The 12,010-nt window shown below is 42.5% G+C and overlaps 1 protein-coding gene across 1 annotated transcript in view; it reads left to right on the top strand.

The window, feature by feature from the left end:
- LOC142153108 (cystine/glutamate transporter-like) overlaps positions 1 to 12,010 on the top strand; it is a 32,176-nt gene that overhangs the window by 10,333 nt on the left and 9,833 nt on the right. Inside the window, exons 2-3 of the mRNA XM_075210384.1 lie at positions 10,339 to 10,465; positions 11,790 to 11,905. Coding sequence (XP_075066485.1) covers positions 10,339 to 10,465; positions 11,790 to 11,905 — 243 coding nt within the window. The remainder of the gene's footprint in view (positions 1 to 10,338; positions 10,466 to 11,789; positions 11,906 to 12,010) is intronic.

Here is a 12,010-nt window from a genome sequence, read left to right as displayed (position 1 = left end):
ATTTTAAATTCATTTGACTTAGGGTCATATCTAGTGGTTTCTAAGCATTTTTTTTATTACTTTTTAATTCATCACATAATGCACTGAAAGCAAAAGACGTAAAAGTGGTAGTAAAATAGCTCAGATGCTGTAACATAGTGGATCATGTTTTATTATGGTTTATGTCAGTGTTGGCTAACTTGTGACACTCCAGATGTTGTGAAACTACAAGTCCCAGCATGCTTTTTTAATATATAGCAGCTTATTGCTGGAAGGGTATGCTGGGACTTGTAGTTTCACAACACCTGGAGTGTCACAGGTTAGCTAAAACTGGTATATGTTCTTGTGAATAACAGGCATATCAGCCACGTGAATAACATATGAGTATCATCTTTCTAGCGCTTTAATCCATCTGCAATGCCTAGGAAATTTATACCGCCCTCAAAACGCGCTCATCTGGATCTTAGAGGGTATATGCACATTTTCTATAGACAGCAAAAGCCACATCTGTTTCAGGAATCACAGCACACAAAGTAATATTGTTTCCCCTACAAAGTAATCGCAATTCCAATCATAATTTCTGTCTCCATGCAAATAACAGTCTATGTACATTGGTGATTAATGCATACAAGAACAATTTGTACATTTTTACTTTTAAAGGTCACTGATACTATTGATACATTAGGATCTTTTCAATAAAACCCCTGGAGAAAATCCTGTTTGTTTCTAAAGGAACAGACAGCTGCAGCTGTTTCTAAAGTGTTCTCCCGTCACTAAATATTATCCTAAAACTTGGAGCATGAATTTAATTGTAACTCCTCTTAGACTTACTTTTGTTGTTCAATGTATGTTTAGTAGATAGCACAATATCATTATTTTGTTTGTACTAAGTTTAAGGTACTGGCATTAAATCTCCAAGCACTTTGTTTTTTTTATAAAGAAACCATTTTCCATGTTCTTCAGAAATGTTTTATATCATGGAATCATCTTTCAGTACAAGAAGCATCTCTGGTAAATGTAGAAATTAGAATCCACCCCAAACGTTAGACATCACAAACCAATTCTCATCTATAACAAAGTGTTGTGGCGTGTTCGGAAATTAGCCGACTAACAACACAAAAATGACAAAATTGATACATTTACGTTATAAAGAAATGCTTAAATAATTTGAGTTAGTAATAAAATATTTGGGAATAGATTAGTTTAAAATAGAACTATTGACTATTGTGAATTTCTTGATCTGAACTGGAGAAGATTTGCTCATCTCCAACAGCATATGGAATCCCAGAGATGTATTTAATGGAGGAGACAACATAGTTAATAATTACAGCATTATGTAACTCAGGAGCTAGGCTATGGGTGAGTGGTTTGTGTATAGCCACCTCACAAGCTTTCCTCTACCTCCTACAATCGGGTTTCTGTCCCCTTCCAGGGGCAAACGCAGGATTTGTAGAGAGGGGTTTTCATGCCACAACGCCAGTGGGCGTGGCCAGCATGCTTCAGGGCGTGGCTATAATTTTAGACAGTGCTTGGCTGCTCTCCAACCCTTCCTATCCCCATCATATACATTGGCAATGCTACGTGCACTACTGTTAGGGGCACACAGCTCTCCCTTTTTGAGCAGAGCCATGTGAAGCGGGACATACCTCCCAACTGTCCCTACAATCAGGACAAAGTCCTGACTGAGTGCATCAGGACAGTTGACAGACTGTCCTGCTCTCTCCTACCTGTTCTTACTGCTTTCAATGCTTGTTGGGGAGAGATGGCTGTGAACAGTGCAGACAGAAATGATCTGCACACAAGCTGCAAAGTGGCTGGTCCCGGGGCAGGGTCCCAGCCACCTCAAGCATACAGTACCCCAGGCTGGGAGGGGGGTTTCCAGGCACTAGGAACCCCCCCCCCCTCGGTTTGTCTATGCCTTCACGTCACCGAGATTGCCCTCACTAAGGTCATCAACAATATCTCTGCTAAGTCAAAGGGTCACTTCCCTATAATCATCATCCTTGACCTCTCTAAGACTTTCGACAATGAAGACCACCTCTCCATCTGCACATCCTTCACTCCATTGATATTCATTGCTCTGTTATTTCCAGGTTCACGTCCTAACTCTCCAACTGCTTCTTTTCTGTCACTATCACTAGCTCTTCCTCCCCTCCTCTCATCTACAAGTTGTGTTCCTACAAGGTTCCATCCTGGGCCCTCTGCTCATCTCATTGTGCACCTCCTACCTTAGAGAACTGATTAAATCCTTCAGTCTTCAGCACCACCTCGATGCTGGTGACACCAAAATCTACCTCTTTTCCCCGACCTCTCCCCTTCTCTACTTTCTTGGGTATCCAGCTGTGTCTCTGCCATTTTCTCATGGATGTCCCATCATCCGTGGTTCCACTCTCTCCTTTGCTCCCCATATATAGAGTTATATGTTTCAGGCATCCCACTTCCAACTTTGAAATTTTGTCAGCATATGACCCTTTCTCACCTTTGTCGCAACCAAAACTCTCATTACCTCCCACCTTGGCTACTGTAACCTTGTTTCTGATCTCCCTATCACTGGTCTCTCCCCACTTCAATCTATCCTCAAAGCCATGTAGGGGCGGGCTGGTAAATTTTATCCCGGGGCACAAGACTTGACTCAGCAGCCTATTTGGATCATTTTAAAGGAAAAAAAATGTAGGTGGCCCAGTGAGCCAGCCCAAGGTAGCTCTGTATTGGACTGGCCCGGAGGGGCAGATGTCCACCTGCCCCTGAAGCCATGGCAGGACTGAATTTCCCCTCTCACCATTCCACTTCTGCTTCCCCACTCTGCCAATCCCTACACTGGCTCCCTGTTCCCTGCAGAATCCAATTCAAACATCTCATCCTCCCCTACAAAGCCTCCAGCCACTCACACACACAAATCTGACCTCATCTCACTTCACACTCTTCCTGCCTCTCGGCTCTACCAATAATTGGCGCCACAACTGTCTTGTGATAAACCACATCCCACTGCAATCCTAACGATCTTTCCCATGCTGCTCCCCACCTCTGAAATACACGTCCACACAATCACAAACTCCACTAGCTCACAAAGTTTGAAATGATCCTTTCAAAACCCACTAGACTTCCAACTAATCCCACTCAGACTGGCCCAACTACCTCATCACACATCTTCACTCCATGTAAACCCCCTCTTTTGTCTAAGCCTCACCCCTCCCCATTAAATTCTAATGTTCTTACGCAAGGTCCTCGTTCCTCCTGTCTGCTCCCACCTCATTCACTTGTACGTCCTTGTCTTATGACTCATGCATGGTCTGCTATATGCTTTGTTTTGTACATTGCTAATTACATCTAATGTAGGCTATTATGCTTCATGTTCTGTATTATTGCTTTTATGCTTCTTGAATGTCCTGCGTTTTACTTGTTGACTCTGTACATTTTATGTACTATTCTTTATGTTCTATTACTCTACTTTATGCCATTGTTTAATATTATTTTTAGAAATAGTAACAATAATATGGTATCACAGAGTGTTACTTAATGTAAGACACAACATATGGTATGACAGAACAGTATGTAATGTTGGGAACAGTGTATGTTATCACAGGGCCGTATGTAATGTAAGGACCAGTATATGATATCACAGAGCAGTGTGTAATCTAAGGACCAGTTTATGATATGACAGGGCAGTATGTAATCTAAGGACCAGCGTATGATATCACAGAGCAGTATGTAATCTAAGGACCAGCGTATGATATCACAGAGCAGTGTGTAATCTAAGGACCAGCTTATGATATGACAGGGCAGTGTGTAATCTAAGGACCAGCGTATGATATCACAGGGCAGTATGTAATCTAAGGACCAGCGTATGATATCACAGAGCAGTGTGTAATCTAAGGACCAGCATATGATATCACAGAGAAATATGTAATCTAAGGACCAGCGTATGATATCACAGGGCAGTGTGTAATCTAAGGACCAGTGTATGATATCACAGGGCAGTGTGTAATCTAAGGACCAGTGTATGATATCACAGGGCAGTGTGTAATCTAAGGACCAGCGTATGATATCACAGAGCAGTGTGTAATCTAAGGACCAGCGTATGATATCACAGAGCAGTGTGTAATCTAAGGACCAGCGTATGATATCACAGAGCAGTGTGTAATCTAAGGACCAGCGTTCGATATCACAGAGCAGTATGTAATCTAAGGACCAGTGTATGATATCACAGAGAAATATGTAATCTAAGGACCAGCGTATGATAACACAGAGCAGTATGTAATCTAAGGACCAGCGTATGATATCACAGAGCAGTGTGTAATCTAAGGACCAGCGTATGATATCACAGAGCAGTATGTAATCTAAGGACCAGCGTATGATATCACAGAGCAGTGTGTAATCTAAGGACCAGCGTATGATATGACAGAGCAGTATGTAATCTAAGGACCAGCGTATGATATCACAGGGCAGTATGTAATCTAAGGACCAGCGTATGATATCACAGAGCAGTATGTAATCTAAGGACCAGAGTATGATATCACAGAGCAGTATGTAATCTAAGGACCAGCGTATGATATCACAGGGCAGTGTGTAATCTAAGGACCAGCGTATGATATCACAGAGCAGTGTGTAATCTAAGGACCAGCGTATGATATCACAGAGCAGTGTGTAATCTAAGGACCAGCGTATGATATCACAGGGCAGTGTGTAATCTAAGGACCAGCGTATGATATCACAGGGCAGTGTGTAATCTAAGGACCAGCGTATGATATCACAGAGCAGTATGTAATCTAAGGACCAGCGTATGATATCACAGAGCAATGTGTAATCTAAGTACCAGCGTATGATAACACAGAGCAGTGTGTAATCTAAGGACCAGTATATGATATCACAGAGCAGTGTGTAATCTAAGGACCAGCATATGATATCACAGAGCAGTGTGTAATCTAAGCACCAGCGTATGATATCACAGAGCAGTGTGTAATCTAAGGACCAGTGTATGATATCACAGAGCAGTGTGTAATCTAAGGACCAGCGTATGATATCACAGAGCAGTATGTAATCTAAGGACCAGCGTATGATATCACAGAGCAGTATGTAATCTAAGGACCAGCGTATGATATCACAGAGCAGTATGTAATCTAAGGACCAGCGTATGATATCACAGAGAAATATGTAATCTAAGGACCAGCGTATGATAACACAGAGCAGTATGTAATCTAAGCACCAGCGTATGATATCACAGAGCAGTGTGTAATCTAAGGACCAGTGTATGATATCACAGAGCAGTGTGTAATCTAAGGACCAGCGTATGATATCACAGAGCAGTATGTAATCTAAGGACCAGCGTATGATATCACAGAGCAGTATGTAATCTAAGGACCAGCATATGATATCACAGAGCAGTGTGTAATCTAAGCACCAGCGTATGATATCACAGAGCAGTATGTAATCTAAGGACCAGCGTATGATATCACAGGGCAGTATGTAATCTAAGGACCAGCGTATGATATCAGAGAGCAGTATGTAATCTAAGGACCAGCGTATGATATCAGAGAGCAGTATGTAATCTAAGGACCAGCGTATGATATCACAGAGCACTATGTAATCTAAGGACCAGCGTATGATATCACAGGGCACTATGTAATCTAAGGACCAGTGTATGATATCACAGAGCAGTGTGTAATCTAAGGACCAGCGTATGATATCACAGGGCAGTGTGTAATATAAGGACCAGAGTATGATATCACAGAGCAGTGTGTAATCTAAGGACCAGCGTATGATATCACAGAGCAGTGTGTAATCTAAGGACCAGCGTATGATATCACAGAGCAGTGTGTAATCTAAGGACCAGCGTATGATATCACAGAGCAGTGTGTAATCTAAGGACCAGCGTATGATATCACAGAGCAGTGTGTAATCTAAGGACCAGCGTATGATATCACAGAGCAGTATGTAATCTAAGGACCAGCGTATGATATCACAGAGCAGTGTGTAATCTAAGGACCAGCGTATGATATCACAGAGCAGTATGTAATCTAAGGACCAGTGTATGATATCACAGAGCAGTATGTAATCTAAGGACCAGCGTATGATATCACAGAGCAGTGTGTAATCTAAGGACCAGCGTATGATATCACAGAGCACTATGTAATCTAAGGACCAGCGTATGATATCACAGAGCAGTGTGTAATCTAAGGACCAGCGTATGATATCACAGAGCAGTGTGTAATATAAGGACCAGCGTATGATATCACAGAGCAGTGTGTAATCTAAGGACCAGCGTATGATATCACAGAGCAGTGTGTAATATAAGGACCAGCGTATGATATCACAGAGCACTATGTAATATAAGGACCAGCGTATGATATCACAGAGCACTATGTAATCTAAGGACCAGCGTATGATATCACAGGGCAGTGTGTAATCTAAGGACCAGCGTATGATATCACAGAGCAGTGTGTAATCTAAGGACCAGCGTATGATATCACAGAGCAGTGTGTAATCTAAGGACCAGCGTATGATATCACAGAGCAGTGTGTAATCTAAGGACCAGCGTATGATATCACAGAGCAGTATGTAATCTAAGGACCAGCGTATGATATCACAGGGCAGTGTGTAATCTAAGGACCAGCGTATGATATCACAGAGCAGTATGTAATCTAAGGACCAGCGTATGATATCACAGAGCAGTGTGTAATCTAAGGACCAGCGTATGATATCACAGAGCAGTGTGTAATCTAAGGACCAGCGTATGATATCACAGGGCAGTATGTACTCTAAGGACCAGCGTATGATATCACAGAGCAGTATGTAATCTAAGGACCAGCGTATGATATCACAGGGCAGTATGTAATCTAAGGACCAGCGTATGATATCAGAGAGCAGTATGTAATCTAAGGACCAGCGTATGATATCAGAGAGCAGTATGTAATCTAAGGACCAGCGTATGATATCACAGAGCACTATGTAATCTAAGGACCAGCGTATGATATCACAGGGCACTATGTAATCTAAGGACCAGTGTATGATATCACAGGGTAGTGTGTAATGTAAGGACCAGCGTATGATATCACAGGGCAGTGTGTAATATAAGGACCAGCGTATGATATCACAGAGCAGTATATAATCTAAGGACCAGCGTATGATATCACAGAGCAGTGTGTAATCTAAGGACCAGCGTATGATATCACAGAGCAGTGTGTAATCTAAGGACCAGCGTATGATATCACAGAGCAGTGTGTAATCTAAGGACCAGCGTATGATATCACAGAGCAGTGTGTAATCTAAGGACCAGCGTATGATATGACAGAGCACTAGGTGATCTAAGGACCAGCGTATGATATCACAGAGCAGTGTGTAATCTAAGGACCAGCGTATGATATGACAGAGCAGTGTGTAATCTAAGGACCAGCGTATGATATCACAGGGCAGTGTGTAATCTAAGGACCAGCGTATGATATCACAGAGCAGTGTGTAATCTAAGGACCAGCGTATGATATCACAGGGCAGTATGTAATCTAAGGACCAGCGTATGATATCACAGGGCAGTATGTAATCTAAGGACCAGCGTATGATATCACAGGGCAGTATGTAATCTAAGGACCAGTGTATGATATCACAGAGCAGTATGTAATCTAAGGACCAGCGTATGATATCACAGAGCAGTGTGTAATCTAAGGACCAGTGTATGATATCACAGAGCAGTATGTAATCTAAGGACCAGCGTATGATATCACAGAGCAGTATGTAATCTAAGGACCAGCGTATGATATCACAGAGCAGTGTGTAATCTAAGGACCAGCGTATGATATCACAGGGCAGTATGTAATCTAAGGACCAGAGTATGATATCACAGAGCAGTGTGTAATCTAAGGACCAGCGTATGATATCACAGGGCAGTGTGTAATCTAAGGACCAGAGTATGATATCACAGAGCAGTGTGTAATCTAAGGACCAGCGTATGATATCACAGAGCAGTGTGTAATCTAAGGACCAGCGTATGATATCACAGAGCAGTGTGTAATCTAAGGACCAGCGTATGATATCACAGAGCAGTGTGTAATCTAAGGACCAGCGTATGATATCACAGAGCAGTATGTAATCTAAGGACCAGTGTATGATATCACAGAGCAGTGTGTAATCTAAGGACCAGCGTATGATATCACAGAGCAGTATGTAATCTAAGGACCAGCGTATGATATCACAGAGCAGTGTGTAATCTAAGGACCAGCGTATGATATCACAGAGCACTATGTAATCTAAGGACCAGCGTATGATATCACAGAGCAGTGTGTAATCTAAGGACCAGCGTATGATATCACAGAGCAGTGTGTAATATAAGGACCAGCGTATGATATCACAGGGCAGTGTGTAATCTAAGGACCAGCGTATGATATCACAGAGCAGTGTGTAATATAAGGACCAGCGTATGATATCACAGAGCACTATGTAATATAAGGACCAGCGTATGATATCACAGAGCACTATGTAATCTAAGGACCAGCGTATGATATCACAGGGCAGTGTGTAATCTAAGGACCAGCGTATGATATCACAGAGCAGTGTGTAATCTAAGGACCAGCGTATGATATCACAGAGCAGTGTGTAATCTAAGGACCAGCGTATGATATCACAGAGCAGTGTGTAATCTAAGGACCAGCGTATGATATCACAGAGCAGTATGTAATCTAAGGACCAGCGTATGATATCACAGGGCAGTGTGTAATCTAAGGACCAGCGTATGATATCACAGAGCAGTATGTAATCTAAGGACCAGCGTATGATATCACAGAGCAGTGTGTAATCTAAGGACCAGCGTATGATATCACAGAGCAGTGTGTAATCTAAGGACCAGCGTATGATATCACAGGGCAGTATGTACTCTAAGGACCAGCGTATGATATCACAGAGCAGTATGTAATCTAAGGACCAGCGTATGATATCACAGAGCAGTATGTTATCTAAGGACCAGCGTATGATATCACAGAGCAGTGTGTAATCTAAGGACCAGCGTATGATATCACAGAGCAGTGTGTAATCTAAGGACCAGTGTATGATGTCACAGAGCAGTGTGTAATCTAAGGACCAGCGTATGATATCACAGGGCACTATGTAATCTAAGGACCAGTGTATGATATCACAGGGCAGTGTGTAATCTAAGGACCAGCGTATGATATCACAGAGCAGTGTGTAATATAAGGACCAGCGTATGATATCACAGAGCAGTATGTAATATAAGGACCATCGTATGATATCACAGGGCAGTGTGTAATCTAAGGACCAGTGTATGATATCACAGGGCAGTATGTACTCTAAGGACCAGCGTATGATATCACAGAGCAGTGTGTAATCTAAGGACCAGTGTATGATATCACAGAGCAGTATGTAATCTAAGGACCAGCATATGATATCACAGAGCAGTGTGTAATATAAGGACCAGCGTATGATATCACAGAGCAGTATGTAATCTAAGGACCAGCGTATGATATCACAGAGCAGTGTGTAATATAAGGACCAGCGTATGATATCACAGGGCAGTGTGTAATATAAGGACCAGTATATGATATCACAGAGCAGTATGTAATCTAAGGACCAGCGTATGATATCACAGAGCAGTGTGTAATATAAGGACCAGCGTATGATATCACAGAGCAGTATGTAATATAAGGACCAGCGTATGATATCACAGGGCAGTGTGTAATCTAAGGACCAGTGTATGATATCACAGGGCAGTATGTACTCTAAGGACCAGCGTATGATATCACAGAGCAGTGTGTAATCTAAGGACCAGTGTATGATATCACAGAGCAGTATGTAATCTAAGGACCAGCGTATGATATCACAGAGCAGTGTGTAATCTAAGGTCCAGTATATGATATCACAGAGCAGTATGTAATCTAAGGACCAGCATATGATATCACAGAGCAGTGTGTAATATAAGGACCAGCGTATGATATCACAGAGCAGTATGTAATCTAAGGACCAGCGTATGATATCACAGAGCAGTGTGTAATATAATTACCAGCGTATGATATCACAGAGCAGTATGTAATCTAAAGACCAGTGTATGATATCACAGAGCAGTGTGTGATCTAAGGACCAGCGTATGATATCACAGAGCAGTATGTAATCTAAAGACCAGTGTATGATATCACAGGGCAGTATGTAATCTAAGGACCAGCGTATGATATCACAGAGCAGTATGTAATATAAGGACCAGCGTATGATATCACAGAGCAGTGTGTAATCTAAGGACCAGCGTATGATATCACAGGGCAGTGTGGTATATAGGGAACCATGTATAGTATGTAATAGGGAGTAGGATAGATGCTGTGAGTACCAAGGGATAGGATCTCAGTTTATCCTCTGTTTGTGTTTCAGGAGCCTTGTCATACGCAGACCTTGGCACAACTATCAGGAAGTCTGGTGGGCATTACATCTATTTGTTGGAGACACTTGGGCCTCTTCCCGCCTTCCTGAGACTATGGGCAGAATTTGTCATGATCCGGTAACGGTATTCTCTTCACACCAACAGACATACGTGTTATGTTTCCAGCATATGTAAGACAAGAGATGCACATGTAGATCTCCTCCCAACAGAAAACTGGGACACCCGAGTGCACTCTGTCCGACATCTCAAGATATACAATTTGGAGATAATACTTTGTTATATGAGCCTCCATGCCACGCCCCCATTTAGCAGGGACCACCCCCAATCCATTAGGCCACACCCTTTATGCCCTTGGGAGAGTCTCAAAGACTGTGGAGAGTATGTCTTGGACATGAAATTTGTTCAGCCTATTTAGGTCACCACATTGCATCTGTTTGAGTGCACCAGGTGGTAAATATAAGAATTTATTCCTGTTAATCCTCTTCATCTAAGTCAATGAGGAGTCTGATTTATATGGAAATAAATATTACAAAGTTCTCTGTAGTCAGACATCTACAGCACTTAGCTGGACAAGACTCATAGGTGAGGTGGACTTATCAAACCTTCTAAAACGGAAACGTGGAGGTGTTGCCCATAGCAACCAGATTCTAGCTGTCATTTATCTACTGCATTCTAAATAACTGATAGTCAGAATCTGATTGGTCGCTACAGGCAACGCCTCCACTTTTCCTTTTTAGAAGGATTGATAAATTTACCCCCTCTATCACCGATGGTACCAATGATAAATAGATGATTTATGACAGTTCCACACTGATAGACCAACAACACTATGGCATATTTGCAAACTTTTTGGCTTCAGGGAGATCCCAGGGGAGGTGGGCGTGCGGGGGCTGGGCTTGTCAACGCAATATTTGTGTCATCAGGCCTTCCCCCACCACTTATCTATTTTGGGGACGAGAACCAGGATGTTGCCCAGCTCTCCCAGAAGGTCTCCCAGAAAAGCGTGAGTCTCCCAGACATTCCGGGAGAGTAGGCAACTATGCATTCAAGAAAAGCAGCTAATGAATCTCTAGAGACTGAAGTGTCTTTTACATTTCTGTCTCCATTACTGAAGTCATGTTGTCTTACCTGTCAGTCTTTGATTAAATTTTGGTCTCCATGAAAATGGCCACCTCCATAGGCATCAATACATGGACATAGGACACAATTTCTGAACTGTGTTATCATGCCACAGAAGGCGAAGCCAACCACGTCTTGTACTGGCTCAGCATCAGGGAGAATGCCAGACTCTTCAGGGAGTGAGGGAGATCACCCCTGTTTCAGGGAGTCTCCCTGACATTCAGGGAGAGTCAGCAAGTATGATCTATGGGCATATTTTATATAGAGATTGCAAACCATGAAGGAGTGGGGTAAATATCCAACTTTTTGTATGTGTTTCCAGGCCAGCAAACATCGCTGTTGTCTGTTTAGCATTCGGACGGTACTTAATAGAGCCCCTTTTTGTGCCCTGCAATGCACCGGACATCGTCGTCAAACTCGTCAGCTCCCTCGGAATTGGTTAGTCATGTACAAATTATTGTTATATCAGTATTTATCAAGTGCACCCTTCACCTGCGTACAATTAGAGGCAGCCACTCTGCAGACTGAAACAACCTTTATGAT

This window comes from Mixophyes fleayi, chromosome 4, assembly GCF_038048845.1.
Source record: "Mixophyes fleayi isolate aMixFle1 chromosome 4, aMixFle1.hap1, whole genome shotgun sequence".
Lineage (NCBI taxonomy): Eukaryota > Metazoa > Chordata > Amphibia > Anura > Limnodynastidae > Mixophyes > Mixophyes fleayi.
The sequence above is the reverse complement of the archived record's forward strand: the minus strand, read 5'-3'. Positions and strand labels throughout refer to the sequence as shown.